The sequence below is a fragment of the Salmo salar genome, chromosome 18 (assembly GCF_965601325.2).
Source record: "Salmo salar chromosome 18, fSalSal1, whole genome shotgun sequence".
NCBI lineage: Eukaryota > Metazoa > Chordata > Actinopteri > Salmoniformes > Salmonidae > Salmo > Salmo salar.
The window spans coordinates 61,597,944-61,620,454 of NC_138308.1; the positions used below are offsets into that span (position 1 = coordinate 61,597,944).

At 41.4% G+C, this 22,511-nt stretch overlaps 1 protein-coding gene across 20 annotated transcripts in view; it reads left to right on the forward strand.

Annotated features, from left to right (window-relative positions):
- Positions 1-22,511, forward strand: part of ank3b (ankyrin 3b) — a 692,976-nt gene that overhangs the window by 302,148 nt on the left and 368,317 nt on the right. For all 20 annotated transcript variants that reach the window (XM_082965026.1, XM_082965032.1, XM_082965030.1 and 17 more), the window contains exons 2-3: positions 12,498-12,599; positions 13,203-13,301. In XM_082965026.1, the coding sequence (XP_082821152.1) occupies positions 12,498-12,599; positions 13,203-13,301 (201 nt within the window). The remainder of the gene's footprint in view (positions 1-12,497; positions 12,600-13,202; positions 13,302-22,511) is intronic.

The following is a 22,511-nucleotide window of genomic DNA, read 5'->3' on the forward strand; positions in this document are numbered from 1 at the left end:
AGTAGATATGAACATTAACAGGGATGTTACTGTAGTAGATATGAACAGGGATGTTACTGTAGTAGATATGAACATTAACAGGGATGTTACTGTAGTAGATATGAACAGGGATGTTACTGGAGTAGATATGAACATTAACAGGGATGTAACTGTAGTAGATATGAACAGGGATGTTACTGTAGTAGATATGAACATTAACAGGGATGTTACTGTAGTAGATATGAACATTAACAGGCATGTTACTGTAGTAGATATGAACATTAACAGGGATGTTACTGTAGTAGATATGAACATGAACAGGGATGTTACTGTAGTAGATATGAACATGAACAGGGATGTTACTGTAGTAGATATGAACAGGGATGTTACTGGAGTAGATATGAACATTAACAGGGATGGTACTGTAGTAGATATGAACAGGGATGTTACTGTAGTAGATATGAACAGGGATGTTACAGTAGTAGATATGAACATTAACAGGGATGTTACTGTAGTAGATATGAACATTAACAGGGATGTTACTGTAGTAGATATGAACAGGGATGTTACTGTAGTAGATATGAACATTAACAGTGATGTTCCTGTAGTAGATATGAACAGGGTGTTACTGTAGTAGATATGAACATTAACAGGGATGTTACTGTAGTAGATATGAACAGGGATGTTACTGTAGTAGATATGAACATTAACAGGGATGTTACTGTAGTAGATATGAACAGGGATGTTTAATGAGACACCTGATCTTGACCACTGCTACTGCTGTGTGGTGACAGAGAGATTGTGGGGACAGAGGGTCTGTGGGGACAGAGGGTCTGTGGGGACAGAGACACTGTGGGGACAGAGGCACTATGAGGACAGAGACACTATGAGGACAGAGACACTATGAGGCCATAAACACTGTGGGGACAGAGGGCCTGTTGGGACAGAGACACAGTGAGGACAGATAAACAGAGAGGGCTGTGAAGACAGAGACACTATGAAGACAGAGAGACAGAGACACTGTGGGGACAGAGCCACTATGAGGATAAAGACACTGGGGACAGAGCCACTATGAGGACAGAGAGACAGATAGGACTGTGAGGACAGAGACACTATGAGGACAGAGACACTGTGGGGGACAGATAAACTATGAGGACAGAGAGACAGAGACACTGTGGGAACAGAGAAACTATGAGGACAGAGAGGGACTGTGATGACATGTGGGGACTGTGGGGACTATATGATGCTATAGACGTTGAGATTGGATGTATATCACCTGACTACAGTGGGAGAGAGGTGTATATCACCTGGCTACAGTGGGAGGGAGATTGGAGAGAGGTGTATATCACCTGACTACAGTGGGAGAGAGATTGGAGAGAGGTGTATATCACCTGACTACAGTGGGAGAGAGGTGTATATCACCTGACAACAGTGGGAGGGAGATTGGAGAGAGGTGTATATCACCTGACTACAGTGGGAGGGAGATTGGAGAGAGGTGTATATCACCTGACTACAGTGGGAGAGAGATTGGAGAGAGGTGTATATCACCTGACTACAGCGGGGGGGAGATTGGAGAGAGGTGTATATCACCTGACTACAGTGGGAGGGAGATTGGAGAGAGGTGTATATCACCTGACTACAGTGGGAGAGAGGTGTATATCACCTGGCTACAGTGGGAGGGAGATGGGAGAGAGGTGTATATCACCTGGCTACAGTGGGAGGGAGATGGGAGAGAGGTGTATATCACCTGGCTACAGTGGGAGAGAGATTGGAGAGAGGTGTATATCACCTGACTACAGTGGGAGAGAGGTGTAAATCACCTGACTACAGTGGGAGGGAGATTGGAGAGAGGTGTATATCACATGACTACAGTGGGAGAGAGATTGGAGAGAGGTGTGTATCACCTGACTACAGTGGGAGGGAGATTGGAGAGAGGTGTATATCACCTGACTACAGTGGGAGAGAGATTGGAGAGAGGTGTATATCACCTGACTACAGTGGGAGGGAGATTGGAGAGAGGTGTATATCACCTGACTACAGTGGGAGGGAGATTGTTGAGCAGTGGAAGGTGAAATAATAGTAATTTAGTTCCTGGTAGTTAGGGATAGGGTGGTTCCTGGTAGTTAGGGTTAGGTTAGTTCCTGGTAGATCCTGGTAGTTAGGGTTAGGGTAGTTCCTGGTAGATCCTGGTAGTTAGGGTTAGGGTAGTTCCTGGTAGATCCTGGTAGTTAGGGTTAGGGTAGTTCCTGGTAGATCCTGGTAGTTAGGGTTAGGGTAGTTCCTGGTAGATCCTGGTAGTTAGGGTTAGGGTAGTTCCTGGTAGATCCTGGTAGTTAGGGTTAGGGTAGTTCCTGGTAGTTAGGGTTAGGGTAGTTCCTGGTAGATCCTGGTAGTTAGGATTAGGGTAGTTCCTGGTAGATACTGGTAGTTAGGGTTAGGGTAGTTCCTGGTAGATCCTGGTAGTTTGGGTTAGGGTAGTTCCTGGTAGCTAGGTTAGTTCCTGGTAGATCCTGGTATTTATGGTTAGGGTGGTTCCTGGTTGTTAGGGTTAGAATAGTTCCTGGTAGATCCTGGTAGTTAGGGTTAGGGTAGTTCCTGGTAGATCCTGGTAGTTAGGGTTAGGGTAGTTCCTGGTAGATCCTGGTAGTTTGGGTTAGGGTAGTTCCTGGTAGTTAGGGTTAGGGTAGTTCCTGGTAGATCCTGGTAGTTAGGGTTAGGGTAGTTCCTGGTAGATCCTGGTAGTTAGGGTTAGGGTAGTTCCTGGTAGTTAGGGTGAGGGTAGTTCCTGGTAGATCCTGGTAGTTAGGGTTAGGGTAGTTCCTGGTAGTTAGGGTGAGGGTAGTTCCTGGTAGATCCTGGTAGTTAGAGTTAGGGTAGTTCCTGGTAGTTCTCATGAACAGAACATCAGCTGACCTTCACACAGACCCAGTCATAGTAGTTAACTTCCTGTTTTCACAGTTTGATCACTAGATTACCAGGCAGGATTTACGTTTCCTACATAGTGCACTACTTCTGACCAGAGTCCTATGGGTTAGTAGTGCACTACTTCTGACCAGAGTCCTATGGGTTAGTAGTGCACTACTTCTGACCAGAGTCCTATGGGTTAGTAGTGCACTATAAAGGGAATAGGGTGCCATTTGGGACTTCACCTCCCATTCTGATGGCTGAGGTCTCTGTTGATATGCTAACCATCTACTGTATGGTATGATAACATGCTTTATGTGGTCTGATCTCATTATCTTCTAGCTACCCGCTGAAACGTTAGGGTCCATACTTTATGTGGTCTGATCTCATTATCATCTAGCTACCCGCTGAAACGTTACGGTCCATGCTTTATGTGGTCTGATCTCATTACCCTCTAGCTACCTGCTGAAACATTAGGGTCCATGCTTTATGTGGTCTGATCTCATTATCCTCTACCTACCCGCTGAAACGTTAGGGTCCATGCTTTATGTGGTCTGATCTCATAATCCTCTAGCTACCTGCTGAAACGTTAGGGTCCATGCTTTATGTCGTCTGATCTCATTACGCTCTAGCTACCCGCTGAAACGTTAGGGTCCATGCTTTATGTGGTCTGATCTCATTATCCTCTAGCTACCTGCTGAAACGTTAGGTTCCATGCTTTATGTGGTCTGATCTCATTACGCTCTAGCTACCCGCTGAAACGTTAGGGTCCATGCTTTATGTGGTCTGATCTCATTATCCTCTAGCTACCCGCTGAAACGTTAGGGTCCATGCTTTATGTGGTCTGATCTCATTAGCCTCTAGCTACCTGCTGAAACGTTAGGGTCCATGCTTTATGTGGTCTGATCTCGTTATCCTCTAGCTACCCGCTGAAACGTTAGGTTCCATGCTTTATGTGGTCTGATCTCATTATCCTCTAGCTACCTGCTGAAACGTTAGGGTCCATGCTTTATGTGGTCTGATCTCATTACGCTCTAGCTACCTGCTGAAACGTTAGGGTCCATGCTTTATGTGGTCTGATTTCATTATCCTCTAGCTACCCGCTGAAGAAACAACACAGAGAGCCCAACCCCTGTCATGATGCTGGACTATAACCAGGACAACACTGTCAGACCAGTTGTAAAGTCCCCTCAGAGAGCCCAACCCCTGTCATGATGCTGGACTTTAACCAGGACAACACTGTCAGACCAGCTGTAAAGTCCCCTCATTGAGCCCAACCCCTGTCATGATGCTGGACTATAACCAGGACAACACTGTGAGACCAGCTGTAAAGTCCCCTCAGAGAGCCCAACCCCTGTCATGATGCTGGACTATAACCAGGACGACACTGTCAGACCAGCTGTAAAGTCCCCTCAGAGAGCCCAACCCCTGTCATGATGCTGGACTATAACCAGGACAACACTGCCAGACCAGCTGTAAAGTCCCCTCAGAGAGCCCAACCCCTGTCATGATGCTGGACTATAACCAGGACAACACTGCCAGACCAGCTGTAAAGTCCCCTTAGAGAGCCCAACCCCTGTCATGATGCTGGACTATAACCAGGACGACACTGTCAGACCAGCTGTAAAGTCCCCTCAGAGAGCATGATGCTGGACTATAACCATGACGACACTGTCAGACCAGCTGTAAAGTCCCCTCAGAGAGCCTAACCCCTGTCATGATGCTGGACTATAACCAGGACAACACTGTCAGACCAGCTCTAAAGTCCCCTCAGAGAGCCTAACCCCTGTCATGATGCTGGACTATAACCAGGACAACACTGTCAGACCAGCTCTAAAGTCCCCTCAGAGAGCCTAACCCCTGTCATGATGCTGGACTATAACCAGGACAACACTGTCAGACCAGCTGTAAAGTCCCCTCAGAGAGCCTAACCCCTGTCATGATGCTGTACTATAACCAGGACGACACTGTCAGACCAGCTGCATGCTTGGCTCTCGGTATGTAATGCAGACTGTTGTCTAGGACGTCCAGAGGCCATTCTGACCAGAGGCATTGCAAACAGTCATAATAGATCACATCACTGAAATGGTCACAAGCGCCGAATACAACAGGTGTAGTAGACCTTACAGTGAAATGCTGAATACAACAGGTGTAGTAGACCTCACAGTGAAATGCTGAATACAACAGGTGTAGTAGACCTTACAGTGAAATGCTGAATACAACAGGTGTAGTAGACCTCACAGTGAAATGCTGAATACCACAGGTGTAGTAGACCTCACAGTGAAATGCTGAATACAACAGGTGTAGTAGACCTTACAGTGAATTGCTGAATACAACAGGTGTAGTAGACCTTACAGTGAAATGCTGAATACAACTGGTGTAGTAGACCTTACAGTGAAATGCTGAATACAACAGGTGTAGTAGACCTCACAGTGAAATGCTGAATACAACAGGTGTAGTAGACCTCATAGTGAAATGCTGAATACAACAGGTGTAGTAGACAGTGAAATGCTTGCTTACAATCCCGTTCCCTACTGTGAAGAGTTTAAAAGTAAGACACATATTTTCTAAATAAAAAAGGAAATGGTAACACAATAAAAACAATTACGAGGCTATATACAGGAAGTACCAGGTAATAACATGGCTATATACAGGGAGTACCAGGTAATAACATGGCTATATACAGGAAGTACCAGGTAATAACATGGCTATATACAGGGAGTACCAGGTAATAACATGGCTATATACAGGGAGTACCAGGTAATAACATGGCTATATACAGGGAGTACCAGGTAATAACATGTCTATATACAAGAAGTACCAGGTAATAACATGGCTATATACAGGGAGTACCAGGTAATAACGTGGCTATATACAGGAAGTACCAGGTAATAACATGGCTATATACAGGAAGTACCATGTAATAACATGGCTATATACAGGAAGTACCAGGTAATAACATGTCTATATACAGGAAGTACCAGGTAATAACATGGCTATATACAGGGAGTACCAGGTAATAACATGGCTATATACAGGAAGTACCAGGTAATAACATGGCTATATACAGGAAGTACCATGTAATAACATGGCTATATACAGGAAATACCAGGTAATAACATGACTATATACAGGGAGTACCAGATAATAACATGGCTATATACAGGGAGTACCAGATAATAACATGGCTATATACAGGGAGTACCAGGTAATAACATGGCTATATACAGGAAGTACCAGGTAATAACATGGCTATATACAGGGAGTACCAGGTAATAACATGGCTATATACAGGAAATACCAGGTAATAACATGGTTATTAACAGGGAGTACCAGGTAATAACATGGCTATATACAGGAAGTACCAGTACCTAGTCAATGTGCAGGGGTTCCAGGTAGTTGAGGTAATTGAGGTAATAGAGTATGTACATGTAGGTCGGGGTGAAAGGGACGAGGCAATCAGGATAGATAATAAACAGAGTAGCAGCAGATGAAGAGTGTGTGTGTGTGTGTGTGTGTGTGTGTGTGTGTGTGTGTGTGTGTGTGTGTGTGTGTGTGTGTGTGTGTGTGTGTGTGTGTGTGTGTGTGTGTGTGTGCTTATGCTAACGGCTTGGGGGTAGAAGCTGTTCAGCAGTATAATGGCTTGGGGGTAGAAGCTGTTCAGGAGCCTTTTGGTCCCAGACTTGGTGCTCCAGGTCCGCTCCACATGGCAGGACATGTTGAGCTTCATCAACTCTCTGTTTCCTGTTGAAGTTTTGCATGAAAGGAACATAGTCTGTGGTAGACTGTGAAATGAGGCATCTTTTCTCTTGAGAAGTCTTTGGCGAGGGAGACAGATGCTGTGGGATTATTTCTCCAGGGAGGCTCTACATATCTCCACATCACACTGTTTGTTCTAGAAAGAACAGGTGTTAAACAGATTGACCTCAGAGACAGCCCTGTGAGGGGGGGGGGGGGGGGGGACCCAAGGAGAATACCATTAGACAAAGAAGAGGGGGGGGTTACCCAAGGTGAATACTTACTACAGACAACCTCCTCTAGTTTAACATTCTACAGAGACAGTAACCTCCTCTGGTTTAACATTCTACAGAGACAGTAACCTCCTCTAGTTTAACATTCTACAGAGACAGTAACCTCCTCTATTTTAACATTCTACAGAGACAGTAACCTCTAGTTTAACATTCTACAGAGACAGTAACCTCTAGTTTAACATTCTACAGAGACAGTAACCTCTAGTTTAACATTCTACAGAGACAGTAACCTCTAGTTTAACATTCTACAGAGACAGTAACCTCTAGTTTAACATTCTACAGAGACAGTAACCTCCTCTAGTTTAACATTCTACAGGGACAGTAACCTCCTCTAGTTTAACATTCTTCAGAGACAGTAGCTCTAGTTTAACATTCTACAGAGACAGTAACCTCTAGTTTAACATTCTACAGAGACAGTAACCTCTAGTTTAACATTCTACAGAGACAGTATCCTCCTCTAGTTTAACATTCTACAGAGACAGTAACCTCCTCTAGTTTAACATTCTACACAGACAGTAACCTCTAGTTTAACATTCTACAGAGACAGTAACCTCCTCTAGTTTAACATTCTACAGAGACAGTAACCTCCTCTATTTTAACATTCTACAGAGACAGTAACCTCTAGTTTAACATTCTACAGAGACAGTAACCTCTAGTTTAACATTCTACAGAGACAGTAACCTCTAGTTTAACATTCTACAGAGACAGTAACCTCTAGTTTAACATTCTACAGAGACAGTAACCTCCTCTGGTTTAACATTCTACAGAGACAGTAACCTCCTCTAGTTTAACATTCTACAGAGACAGTATTCTCCTCTATTTTAACATTCTACAGAGACAGTAACCTCTAGTTTAACATTCTACAGAGACAGTAACCTCTAGTTTAACATTCTACAGAGACAGTAAACTCTAGTTTAACATTCTACAGAGACAGTAACCTCTAGTTTAACATTCTACAGAGACAGTAACCTCTAGTTTAACATTCTACAGAGACAGTAACCTCTAGTTTAACATTCTACAGAGACAGTAACCTCCTCTAGTTTAACATTCTACAGGGACAGTAACCTCCTCTAGTTTAACATTCTTCAGAGACAGTAGCTCTAGTTTAACATTCTACAGAGACAGTAACCTCTAGTTTAACATTCTACAGAGACAGTAACCTCCTCTAGTTTAACATTCTACAGAGACAGTAACCTCCTCTAGTTTAACATTCTACACAGACAGTAACCTCTAGTTTAACATTCTACAGAGACAGTAACCTCCTCTAGTTTAACATTCTACAGAGACAGTAACCTCCTCTATTTTAATATTCTACAGAGACAGTAACCTCTAGTTTAACATTCTACAGAGACAGTAACCTCTAGTTTAACATTCTACAGAGACAGTAACCTCTAGTTTAACATTCTACAGAGACAGTAACCTCTAGTTTAACATTCTACAGAGACAGTAACCTCTAGTTTAACATTCTACAGAGACAGTAACCTCTAGTTTAACATTCTACAGAGACAGTAACCTCCTCTAGTTTAACATTCTACAGGGACAGTAACCTCCTCTAGTTTAACATTCTACAGAGACAGTAACCTCCTCTATTTTAACATTCTACAGAGACAGTAACCTCTAGTTTAACATTCTACAGAGACAGTAACCTCTAGTTTAACATTCTACAGAGACAGTAACCTCTAGTTTAACATTCTACAGAGACAGTATCCTCCTCTAGTTTAACATTCTACAGAGACAGTAACCTCCTCTATTTTAACATTCTACAGAGACAGTAACCTCTAGTTTAACATTCTACAGAGACAGTAACCTCTAGTTTAACATTCTACAGAGACAGTAACCTCTAGTTTAACATTCTACAGAGACAGTAACCTCTAGTTTAACATTCTACAGAGACAGTAACCTCTAGTTTAACATTCTACAGAGACAGTAACCTCCTCTAGTTTAACATTCTACAGAGACAGTAACCTCCTCTGGTTTAACATTCTACAGAGACAGTAACCTCCTCTAGTTTAACATTCTAAAGAGACAGTAACCTCCTCTATTTTAACATTCTACAGAGACAGTAACCTCTAGTTTAACATTCTACAGAGACAGTAACCTCTAGTTTAACATTCTACAGAGACAGTAACCTCTAGTTTAACATTCTACAGAGACAGTAACCTCTAGTTTAACATTCTACAGAGACAGTAACCTCTAGTTTAACATTCTACAGAGACAGTAACCTCCTCTAGTTTAACATTCTACAGGGACAGTAACCTCCTCTAGTTTAACATTCTTCAGAGACAGTAGCTCTAGTTTAACATTCTACAGAGACAGTAACCTCCTCTAGTTTAACATTCTACAGAGACAGTAACCTCCTCTAGTTTAACATTCTACACAGACAGTAACCTCTAGTTTAACATTCTACAGAGACAGTAACCTCCTCTAGTTTAACATTCTACAGAGACAGTAACCTCCTCTATTTTAACATTCTACAGAGACAGTAACCTCTAGTTTAACATTCTACAGAGACAGTAACCTCTAGTTTAACATTCTACAGAGACAGTAACCTCTAGTTTAACATTCTACAGAGACAGTAACCTCTAGTTTAACATTCTACAGAGACAGTAACCTCTAGTTTAACATTCTACAGAGACAGTAACCTCCTCTAGTTTAACATTCTACAGGGACAGTAACCTCCTCTAGTTTAACATTCTTCAGAGACAGTAGCTCTAGTTTAACATTCTACAGAGACAGTAACCTCCTCTAGTTTAACATTCTACAGGGACAGTAACCTCCTCTAGTTTAACATTCTTCAGAGACAGTAGCTCTAGTTTAACATTCTACAGAGACAGTAACCTCTAGTTTAACATTCTACAGAGACAGTAACCTCTAGTTTAACATTCTACAGAGACAGTAACCTCTAGTTTAACATTCTACAGAGACAGTAACCTCCTCTAGTTTAACATTCTACACAGACAGTAACCTCTAGTTTAACATTCTACACAGACAGTAACCTCCTCTAGTTTAACATTCTACAGAGACAGTAACCTCTAGTTTAACATTCTACAGAGACAGTAACCTCTAGTTTAACATTCTACAGAGACAGTAACCTCCTCTAGTTTAACATTCTACAGAGACAGTAACCTCTAGTTTAACATTCTACAGAGACAGTAACCTCCTCTAGTTTAACATTCTACAGAGACAGTAACCTCTAGTTTAACATTCTACAGAGACAGTAACCTCTAGTTTAACATTCTACAGAGACAGTAATCTCCTCTAGTTTAACATTCTACAGAGACAGTAACGTCTAGTTTAACATTCTACAGAGACAGTAACCTCTAGTTTAACATTCTACAGAGACAGTAACCTCTAGTTTAACATTCTACAGAGACAGTAACCTCCTCTAGTTTAACATTCTACAGAGACAGTAACCTCCTCTAGTTTAACATTCTACAGAGACAGTAACCTCTAGTTTAACAGAGACAGTAACCTCCTCTAGTTTGTGCTGTGTAATCTCATGAAGCATTCTGCAGACTCAGCTGTAATTATCAGCCATCAGCCTCAGACTGCAGACGCTCAGGCAGTAGGGGGTATATATGTGTTCAGACTGCCTGCTGCCTGTGTGTGTGTGTGTGTGTGTGTGTGTGTGTGTGTGTGTGTGTGTGTGTGTGTGTGTGTGTGTGTGTGTGTGTGTGTGTGTGTGTGTGTGTGTGTGTGTGTGTGTGTGTGTGTGTGACTAGGGTGTGTCAGGATCAGAAATCTTTACTACATTACGGCACTGCACCAAGATCAGATCAGAGAGACACACCTTACAGCCCAGATATTACTATCCGTTTACAGCCCAGATATTACTTCCTGTTTACAGCCCAGATATTACTACCTGGTTACAGCCTAGAATTTACTCATATTCTCCATAACACCAGTCAGTAATCTGCTCTATCTGCACAATGCTAATCATATAGCCTATCTATCAGACAAACAGTGCACAGGGCCAGCTATAATGTTGGCATGGCATCTGTCTCTCTGTCTGTCTCCCTGGCAGGTAGCCAGCAGGGACTACTGTCTGTTAATCAGAGACTACTGTCTGTTAATCAGGGACTACTGTCTGTTAATCAGCAGGGACTACTGTCTGTTAATCAGAGACTACTGTCTGTTAATCAGCAGGGACTACTGTCTGTTAATCAGAGACTACTGTCTGTTAATCAGAGACTACTGTCTGTTAATCAGGGACTACTGTCTGTTAATCAGCAGGGACTACTGTCTGTTAATCAGAGACTACTGTCTGTTAATCAGGGACTACTGTCTGTTAATCAGGGACTACTGTCTGTTAATCAGGGACTACTGTCTGTTAATCAGAGACTACTGTCTGTTAATCAGGGACTACTGTCAGTTAATCAGCAGGGACTACTGTCTGTTAATCAGAGACTACTGTCTGTTAATCAGCAGGGACTACTGTCTGTTAATCAGAGACTACTGTCTGTTAATCAGGGACTACTGTCTGTTAATCAGCAGGGACTACTGTCTGTTAATCAGAGACTACTGTCTGTTAATCAGCAGGGACTACTGTCTGTTAATCAGAGACTACTGTCTGTTAATCAGCAGGGACTACTGTCTGTTAATCAGGGACTACTGTCTGTTAATCAGCAGGAACTACTGTCTGTTAATCAGGGACTACTGTCTGTTAATCAGGGACTACTGTCTGTTAATCAGCAGGGACTACTGTCTGTTAATCAGCAGGGACTACTGTCTGTTAATCAGCAGGGACTACTGTCTGTTAATCAGAGACTACTGTCTGTTAATCAGCAGGGACTACTGTCTGTTAATCAGGGACTACTGTCTGTTAATCAGGGACTACTGTCTGTTAATCAGGGACTACTGTCTGTTAATCAGCAGGGACTACTGTCTGTTAATCAGGGACTACTGTCTGTTAATCAGAGACTACTGTCTGTTAATCAGCAGGGACTACTGTCTGTTAATCAGAGACTACTGTCTGTTAATCAGAGACTACTGTCTGTTAATCAGAGACTACTGGTTGTTAATCAGGGACTATTGTCTGTTAAACATGGTGTACTAACTGTCGTGTGTGTGTGTGTGTGTGTGTGTGTGTGTGTGTGTGTGTGTGTGTGTGTGTGTGTGTGTGTGTGTGTGTGTGTGTGTGTGTGTGTGATCTCTCTGTGTTTGACTGGAGTATACATGGGGTACTCAAGTCTGTCACGCCCTGGCCTTAGAGAGCCTTTTTATTTCTCTCTTTGGTTAGGTCAGGGTGTGATTTGGGTGAGCATTCTAGTTTTTCTATTTATTTGTTTGCCGGGTATGGTTCCCAATCAGAGGCAGCTGTCTATCGTTGTCTCTGATTGGGGATCATACTTAGGCAGCCTTTTTCCCACCTTAGTTTGTGGGATCTTGTTTTTGCATAGTTGATGTGTAGCCTGCAAAACTTGACATTTGTTTTGTATTTTGTTGTTTTGTCGGTGTTCATTTTTAATAAAAGTAAAATGTTAGCCTACCACGCTGCACCTTGGTCCGACCATCCTTACAACGACGCGTGTCACATGTCCAGTCGGTGTAGATCGTAACCTAGGTGATCTCTGTGTGTTCCAGATTGACAGTAATGCCAGCTACTTGAGAGCAGCCCGGGCAGGGAACCTAGAGAAGGCTTTGGATTACCTGAAGACTGGGGTCGAAATCAACATCTGTAACCAGGTCAGTCCCTAACAATGACTCCGAAGCTCTGACCCCTTTAAAAAAAGTTTTTAAATGTAACCTTTATTTAACTAGGGACATTTTTATGTACAATGACGGCCTACCGGGGAACAGTGGGTTAACTGCCTTGTTCAGGGGCAGAATTACAGATTTATACCTTGTCAGCGCGAGGATTTGATCCAGCAACCTTTTGGTTACTGGCCCAAAGCTCTGACCCCTAGGCTACCTGACACCCCTAAACTCTGACCCCTAAGCTCTGACCCCTAAACTCTGACCCCTAACCCCTAAACTCTGACCCCTAACCCCTAAGCTCTAACCCCTAAACTCTGACCCCTAAACCCTAAACTCTGAACCCTAACCCCTAAACTCTGAACCCTAACCCAACCAGGTCAGATAGACAACTCCCTCAGCTTTCTTTGGAAATCACCTCAGTGAAACCCAGCCCCTAAACTACATGAGTTATTCCCGGCCCCTAAACTACATGAGTTATTCCCGGCCCCTAAACTATATTAGTTATTTGTAAATGTTATGATATTGATAATCCATAGCTCCTGATGTGTCTGTGTTGACCTGTATCTTTCTGTATTCTCTGTCCTGCTGTAGAATGGCCTCAACGCCCTCCACCTGGCCTCTAAAGAGGGCCATGCCGAGGTGGTCACACAGCTCATCAAGCTGGGAGCCAATGTGGACGCTGCAACTAAGGTTAGCCCCGCCCCTCTCCTCCTCTGAGAGATACATAACAAGATAGGAGGAGCTCTGACTGGTAGCCTATAGGGAGGATGGAGGGAGGAGTCTGTCCCTGACTGGTAGCCTATAGGGAGGATGGAGGGAGGAGCCCTGACTGGTAGCCTATAGGGAGGATGGAGAGAGGAGTCTGTCTCTGACTGGTAGCCTATAGGGAGGATGGAGGGAGGAGTCTGACTGGTAGCCTATTGGGAGGATGGAGGGAGGAGTCTGTCTCTGACTGGTGGCCTATAGGGAGGATGGAGGGAGGAGTCTGTCTGGTAGCCTATAGGGAGGATGGAGGGAGGAGTCTGTCCCTGACTGGTAGCCTATAGGGAGGATGGAGGGAGGAGTCTGTCTCTGACCTGCTGTTTTCATCTCTCTAGAGACAGCAGGAGCGGTAGAGATACTCTCAAAGATCGGCTATGAAAAAGCCAACTGACACTTACTCTTGTGTTACTGACTTGTTGCACCCTCGACAACTACTATGATTATTATTATTTGACAATGCTGGTCATTTATGAACATTTGAACATCTAGGCCATGTGCTGTTATAATCTCCACCCGGCACAGCCAGAAGAGGACTGGCCACCCCTCATAGCCTGGTTCCTCTCTAGGTTTCTTCCTAGGTTTTGGCCTTTCTAGGGAGTTTTACCTAGCCACCGTGCTTCTACACCTGCATTGCTTGCTGTTTGGGGTTTTAGGCTGGGTTTCTGTACAGCACTTTGATATATCAGCTGATGTAAGAAGGGCTATATAAATAAATTTGATTTGAAATTTGATTTGGTAGCCTATAGGGAGAATGGAGGGAGGAGTCTGTCCCTGACTGGTAGCCTATAGGAAGGATGGAGGGAGGAGTCTGACTGGTACCCTATAGGGAGGATGGAGGGAGGAGTCTGACCCTGACTGGTAGCCTATAGGGAGGATGGAGGGAGGAGTCTGTCTCTGACTGGTAGCCTATAGGGAGGAGTCTGTCCCTGTCTGATAGCCTATAGGGAGGAGTCTGTCTCTGACTGGTAGCCTATAGGGAGGATGGAGGGAGGAGTCTGTCCCTGGCTGGTAGCCTATAGGGAGGATGGAGGGAGGAGTCTGTCTGGTAACCTATAGGGAGGAGGTATAGGTATTGCACTACATAGGGAATAGGATGCCATTTGGGATGCAGAATGTGTCTATGTTGTTGACAACACAGTTGATTGGCCTATCAGAGAGCTGTGACACCATATTAATGGGCCTATCAGAGAGCTGACTTAAAGCTGTGACATCATATGAATGGGCCTATCAGAGAGCTGTGCCATCATATTAATAGGCCTATCAGAGAGCTGAGAGAGAGCTGTGACATCATATTAATATGCCTATCAGAGAGCTAAGAGAGAGCTGTGACATATTAATGGGCCTATCAGAGGAGAGAGTCGGCAGTACCATGCTGTCTCAGCCTATCAGAGCAGAGAGCCGGCAGTACCATGCTGTCTCAGCCTATCAGAGCAGAGAGCCGGCAGTACCATGCTGTCTCAGCCTATCAGAGCAGAGCAGTATGTCCCCAGGGTTAGTAGTGTTAGAGGATCATACATTATGATGAAGTCCTGGTCTATGTTACTACTCTCTACTCCTATACCATCAGCAGAATGTCCCCAGGGTTAGTAGTGTTTCAGGATCCTACATTATGATGAAGTCCTGGTCTATGTTACTACTCTCTACTCCTATTCCATCAGCAGTATGTCCCCAGGGTTAGTAGTGTTTGCGGATCCTACATTATGATGAAGTCCTGGTCTATGTTACTACTCTCTACTCCTATACCATCAGCAGTATGTCCCCAGGGTTAGTAGTGTTTGAGGAAGACAAGGAGCTGTTGAGGAAGGAGAGGTATCTACACACGGTATGGCTGAGTCCCACATGGTACCCTATAGAGCGCTTGTTAAAAGTAGTGCACTATGTAGGTAATAGGATGCCAGTTGGGCCACACTTTGTATTATATGTAGAGGATGCTAGAGGAAGTAACAGAACAGTTACATGTAGAGGGGGCTAGAGGAAGTAACAGAACAGTTATATGTAGAGGGTGCTAGAGGAAGTAACAGAACAGTTATATGTAGAGGATAATATAGGAAGTAACAGAACAGTTATATGTAGAGGGTGCTAGAGGAAGTAACAGAACAGTTATATGTAGAGGATAATAGAGGAAGTAACAGAACAGTTATATGTAGAGGGTGCTAGAGGAAGTAACAGAACAGTTATATGTAGAGGATAATAGAGGAAGTAACAGAACAGTTATATGTAGAGGGTGCTAGAGGAAGTAACAGAACAGTTATATGTAGAGGATAATAGAGGAAGTAACAGAACAGTTATATGTACAGGATAATAGAGGAAGTAACAGAACAGTTACATGTAGAGGGGGCTAGAGGAAGTAACAGAACAGTTATATGTAGAGGGTGCTAGAGGAAGTAACAGAACAGTTATATGTAGAGGATAATAGAGGAAGTAACAGAACAGTTATATGTAGAGGGTGCTAGAGGAAGTAACAGAACAGTTATATGTAGAGGATAATAGAGGAAGTAACAGAACAGTTATATGTAGAGGGTGCTAGAGGAAGTAACAGAACAGTTATATGTAGAGGATAATAGAGGTATTAACAGAACAGTTATATGTAGAGGATAATAGAGGGGGTAACAGAACAGTTATATGTAGAGGGGGCTAGAGGAAGTAACAGAACAGTTATACGTAGAGGATAATAGAGGAAGTAACAGAACAGTTATATGTAGAGGGTGCTAGAGGAAGTAACAGAACAGTTATATGTAGAGGATAATAGAGGAAGTAACAGAACAGTTATATGTACAGGATAATAGAGGAAGTAACAGAACAGTTATATGTAGAGGGTGCTAGAGGAAGTAACAGAACAGTTATATGTAGAGGATAATAGAGGAAGTAACAGAACAGTTATATGTAGAGGATAATAGAGGAAGTAACAGAACAGTTATATGTAGAGGCTAATAGAGGAAGTAACAGAACAGTTATATGTAGAGGATAATAGAGGAAGTAACAGAACAGTTATATGTAGAGGATAATAGAGGAAGTAACAGAACAGTTATATGTAGAGGATAATAGAGGAAGTAACAGAACAGTTATATGTAGAGGGGGCTAGAGAAGTAACATAACAGTTATATGTAGAGGATAATAGAGGAAGTAACAGAACAGTTATATGTAGAGGGTAATAGAGGAAGTAACAGAACAGTTATATGTAGAGGACAATAGAGGAAGTAACAGAACAGTTATATGTAGAGGGTGCTAGAGGAAGTAACAGAACAGTTATATGTAGAGGATAATAGAGGAAGTAACAGAACAGTTATATGTAGAGGGTGCTAGAGGAAGTAACAGAACAGTTATATGTAGAGGATAATAGAGGTATTAACAGAACAGTTATATGTAGAGGATAATAGAGGAAGTAACAGAACAGTTATATGTAGAGGGGGCTAGAGGAAGTAACAGAACAGTTATACGTAGAGGATAATAGAGGAAGTAACAGAACAGTTATATGTAGAGGGGGCTAGAGGAAGTAACATAACAGTTATATGTAGAGTATAATCGAGGAAGTAACAGAACAGTTATATGTAGAGGGTAATACAGGAAGTAACAGAACAGTTATATGTAGAGGATAATAGAGGAAGTAACAGAACAGTTATATGTAGAGGGTAATACAGGAAGTAACAGAACAGTTATATGTAGAGGATAATAGAGGAAGTAACAGAACAGTTATATGTAGAGGATGCTAGAGGAAGTAACAGAACAGTTATATGTAGAGGGTGCTAGAGGAAATAACAGAACAGTTATATGTAGAGGGTAATAGAGGAAGTATCAGAACAGTTATATGTAGAGGGTGCTAGAGGAAGTAACAGAACAGTTATATGTAGAGGGTAATAGAGGAAGTAGCAGAACAGTTATATGTAGAGGATAATAGAGGAAGTAACAGAACAGTTATATGTAGAGTGTGCTAGAGGAAGTAACAGAACAGTTATATGTAGAGGATAATAGAGGAAGTAACAGAATAGTTATATGTAGAGGATAATAGAGGAAGTAACAGAACAGTTATATGTAGAGGGTGCTAGAGGAAGTAACAGAACAGTTATATGTGGAAAGTGCTAGAGGAAGTAACAGAACAGTTATATGTAGAGGGTGCTAGAGGAAGTAACAGAACAGTTATATGTGGAAAGTGCTAGAGGAAGTAACAGAACAGTTATATGTAGAGGGTGCTAGAGGAAGTAACAGAACAGTTATATGTAGAGGATAATAGAGGAAGTAACAGAACAGTTATATGTAGAGGATAATAGAGGTATTAACAGAACAGTTATATGTAGAGGCTAATAGAGGAAGTAACAGAACAGTTATATGTAGAGGGTGCTAGAGGAAGTAACAGAACAGTTATATGTAGAGAATAATAGAGGAAGTAACAGAACAGTTATATGTAGAGGGGGCTAGAGGAAGTAACAGAACAGTTATATGTAGAGGGTAATAGAGGAAGTAACAGAACAGTTATATGTAGAGGATAATAGAGGAAGTAACAGAACAGTTATATGTAGAGGGTGCTAGAGGAAGTAACAGAACAGTTATATGTAGAGGGTGCTAGAGGAAGTAACAGAACAGTTATATGTAGAGGGTAATAGAGGAAGTAACAGAACAGTTATATGTAGAGGATAATAGAGGAAGTAACAGAACAGTTATATGTAGAGGGGCTAGAGGAAGTAACAGAACAGTTATATGTAGAGGATAATAGATGAAGTAACAGAACAGTTATATGTAGAGGGTGCTAGAGGAAGTAACAGAACAGTTATATGTAGAGGATAATAGAGGAAGTAACAGAACAGTTATATGTAGAGGATGCTAGAGGAAGTAACAGAACAGTTATATGTAGAGGGTGCTAGAGGAAATAACAGAACAGTTATATGTGGAGGGTAATAGAGGAAGTATCAGAACAGTTATATGTAGAGGGTGCTAGAGGAAGTAACAGAACAGTTATATGTAGAGGGTGCTAGAGGAAGTAACAGAACAGTTATATGTAGAGAATAATAGAGGAAGTAACAGAACAGTTATATGTAGAGGGGGCTAGAGGAAGTAACAGAACAGTTATATGTGGAAAGTGCTAGAGGAAGTAACAGAACAGTTATATGTAGAGGGTGCTAGAGGAAGTAACAGAACAGTTATATGTAGAGGATAATAGAGGAAGTAACAGAACAGTTATATGTAGAGGATAATAGAGGTATTAACAGAACAGTTATATGTAGAGGATAATAGAGGAAGTAACAGAACAGTTATATGTAGAGGGTGCTAGAGGAAGTAACAGAACAGTTATATGTAGAGAATAATAGAGGAAGTAACAGAACAGTTATATGTAGAGGGGGCTAGAGGAAGTAACAGAACAGTTATATGTAGAGGGTAATAGAGGAAGTAAGAGAACAGTTATATGTAGATGATAATAGAGGAAGTAACAGAACAGTTATATGTAGAGGTTGCTAGAGGAAGTAACAGAACAGTTATATGTAGAGGGTGCTAGAGGAAGTAACAGAACAGTTATATGTAGAGGGTAATAGAGGAAGTAACAGAACAGTTATATGTAGAGGATAATAGAGGAAGTAACAGAACAGTTATATGTAGAGGGGGCTAGAGGAAGTAACAGAACAGTTATATGTAGAGGATAATAGATGAAGTAACAGAACAGTTATATGTAGAGGGTGCTAGAGGAAGTAACAGAACAGTTATATGTAGAGGATAATAGAGGAAGTAACAGAACAGTTATATGTAGAGGATGCTAGAGGAAGTAACAGAACAGTTATATGTAGAGGGTGCTAGAGGAAATAACAGAACAGTTATATGTAGAGGGTAATAGAGGAAGTATCAGAACAGTTATATGTAGAGGATAATAGAGGAAGTAACAGAACAGTTATATGTAGAGGGTGCTAGAGGAAGTAACAGAACAGTTATATGTAGAGGGTGCTAGAGGAAGTAACAGAACAGTTATATGTAGAGGGTAATAGAGGAAGTAACAGAACAGTTATATGTAGAGGATAATAGAGGAAGTAACAGAACAGTTATATGTAGAGGGGGCTAGAGGAAGTAACAGAACAGTTATATGTAGAGGATAATAGATGAAGTAACAGAACAGTTATATGTAGAGGGTGCTAGAGGAAGTAACAGAACAGTTATATGTAGAGGATAATAGAGGAAGTAACAGAACAGTTATATGTAGAGGATGCTAGAGGAAGTAACAGAACAGTTATATGTAGAGGGTGCTAGAGGAAATAACAGAACAGTTATATGTAGAGGGTAATAGAGGAAGTATCAGAACAGTTATATGTAGAGGGTGCTAGAGGAAGTAACAGAACAGTTATATGTAGAGGGTGCTAGAGGAAGTAACAGAACAGTTATATGTAGAGAATAATAGAGGAAGTAACAGAACAGTTATATGTAGAGGGGGCTAGAGGAAGTAACAGAACAGTTATATGTGGAAAGTGCTAGAGGAAGTAACAGAACAGTTATATGTAGAGGGTGCTAGAGGAAGTAACAGAACAGTTATATGTAGAGGATAATAGAGGAAGTAACAGAACAGTTATATGTAGAGGATAATAGAGGTATTAACAGAACAGTTATATGTAGAGGATAATAGAGGAAGCAACAGAACAGTTATATGTAGAGGGTGCTAGAGGAAGTAACAGAACAGTTATATGTAGAGAATAATAGAGGAAGTAACAGAACAGTTATATGTAGAGGGGGCTAGAGGAAGTAACAGAACAGTTATATGTAGAGGGTAATAGAGGAAGTAACAGAACAGTTATATGTAGAGGATAATAGAGGAAGTAACAGAACAGTTATATGTAGAGGGTGCTAGAGGAAGTAACAGAACAGTTATATGTAGAGGGTGCTAGAGGAAGTAACAGAACAGTTATATGTAGAGGGTAATAGAGGAAGTAACAGAACAGTTATATGTAGAGGATAATAGAGGAAGTAACAGAACAGTTATATGTAGAGGGGGCTAGAGGAAGTAACAGAACAGTTATATGTAGAGGATAATAGATGAAGTAACAGAACAGTTATATGTAGAGGGTGCTAGAGGAAGTAACAGAACAGTTATATGTAGAGGATAATAGAGGAAGTAACAGAACAGTTATATGTAGAGGATGCTAGAGGAAGTAACAGAACAGTTATATGTAGAGGGTGCTAGAGGAAATAACAGAACAGTTATATGTAGAGGGTAATAGAGGAAGTATCAGAACAGTTATATGTAGAGGGTGCTAGAGGAAGTAACAGAACAGTTATATGTAGAGGATGCTAGAGGAAGTAACAGAACAGTTATATGTAGAGTATAATAGAGGAAGTAACAGAACAGTTATATGTAGAGGATAATAGAGGTATTAACAGAACAGTTTTTGTAGAGGATAATAGAGGAAGTAACAGAACAGTTATATGTAGAGGGTGCTAGAGGAAGTAACAGAACAGTTATATGTAGAGGATAATAGAGGAAGTAACAGAACAGTTATATGTAGAGGATAATAGAGGAAGTAACAGAACAGTTATATGTAGAGGATGCTAGAGGAAGTAACAGAACAGTTATATGTAGAGGGTAATAGAGGTAGTAGCAGAACAGTTATATGTAGAGGATAATAGAGGAAGTAACATAACAGTTATATGTAGAGGGTGCTAGAGGAAGTAACAGAACAGTTATATGTAGAGGATAATAGAGGAAGTAACAGAACAGTTATATGTAGAGGATAATAGAGGAAGTAACAGAACAGTTATATGTAGAGGGTAATAGAGGAAGTAACAGAACAGTTATATGTAGAGGGTGCTAGAGGAAGTAACAGAACAGTTATATGTGGAAAGTGCTAGAGGAAGTAACGGAACAGATATATGTAGAGGGTGCTAGAGGAAGTAACAGAACAGTTATATGTAGAGGCTAATAGAGGAAGTAACAGAACAGTTATATGTAGAGGATAATAGAGGTATTAACAGAACAGTTATATGTAGAGGATAATAGAGGAAGTAACAGAACAGTTATATGTAGAGGGTGCTAGAGGAAGTAACAGACCAGTTATATGTAGAGAATAATAGAGGAAGTAACAGAACAGTTATATGTAGAGGGGGCTAGAGGAAGTAACAGAACAGTTATATGTAGAGGATGCTAGAGGAAGTAACAGAACAGTTATATGTAGAGGGTGCTAGAGGAAGTAACAGAACAGTTATATGTAGAGGATAATAGAGGAAGTAACAGAACAGTTATATGTAGAGGATAATAGAGGAAGTAACAGAACAGTTATATGTAGAGGTGGCTAGAGGAAGTAACAGTACAGTTATATGTAGAGGGTGCTAGAGGAAGTAACAGAACAGTTATATGTAGAGGGTAATAGAGGAAGTAACAGAACAGTTATATGTAGAGGATAATAGAGGAAGTAACAGAACAGTTATATGTAGAGGGTGCTAGAGGAAGTAACAGAACAGTTATATGTAGAGGATAATAGAAGAAGTAACAGAACAGTTATATGTAGAGGATAATAGAGGAAGTAACAGAACAGTTATATGTAGAGGGGGTTAGAGGAAGTAACAGAACAGTTATATGTAGAGGGTGCTAGAGGAAGTAACAGAACAGTTATATGTAGAGGGTGCTAGAGGAAGTAACAGAACAGTTATATGTAGAGGATAATAGAGGAAGTAACAGAACAGTTATATGTAGAGGGGGCTAGAGGAAGTAACAGAACAGTTATATGTAGAGGGTAATAGAGGAAGTATCAGAACAGTTATATGTAGAGGGTGCTAGAGGAAGTAACAGAACAGTTATATGTAGAGGGTGCTAGAGGAAGTAACAGAACAGTTATATGTAGAGAATAATAGAGGAAGTAACAGAACAGTTATATGTAGAGGGGGCTAGAGGAAGTAACAGAACAGTTATATGTGGAAAGTGCTAGAGGAAGTAACAGAACAGTTATATGTAGAGGGTGCTAGAGGAAGTAACAGAACAGTTATATGTAGAGGATAATAGAGGAAGTAACAGAACAGTTATATGTAGAGGATAATAGAGGTATTAACAGAACAGTTATATGTAGAGGATAATAGAGGAAGCAACAGAACAGTTATATGTAGAGGGTGCTAGAGGAAGTAACAGAACAGTTATATGTAGAGAATAATAGAGGAAGTAACAGAACAGTTATATGTAGA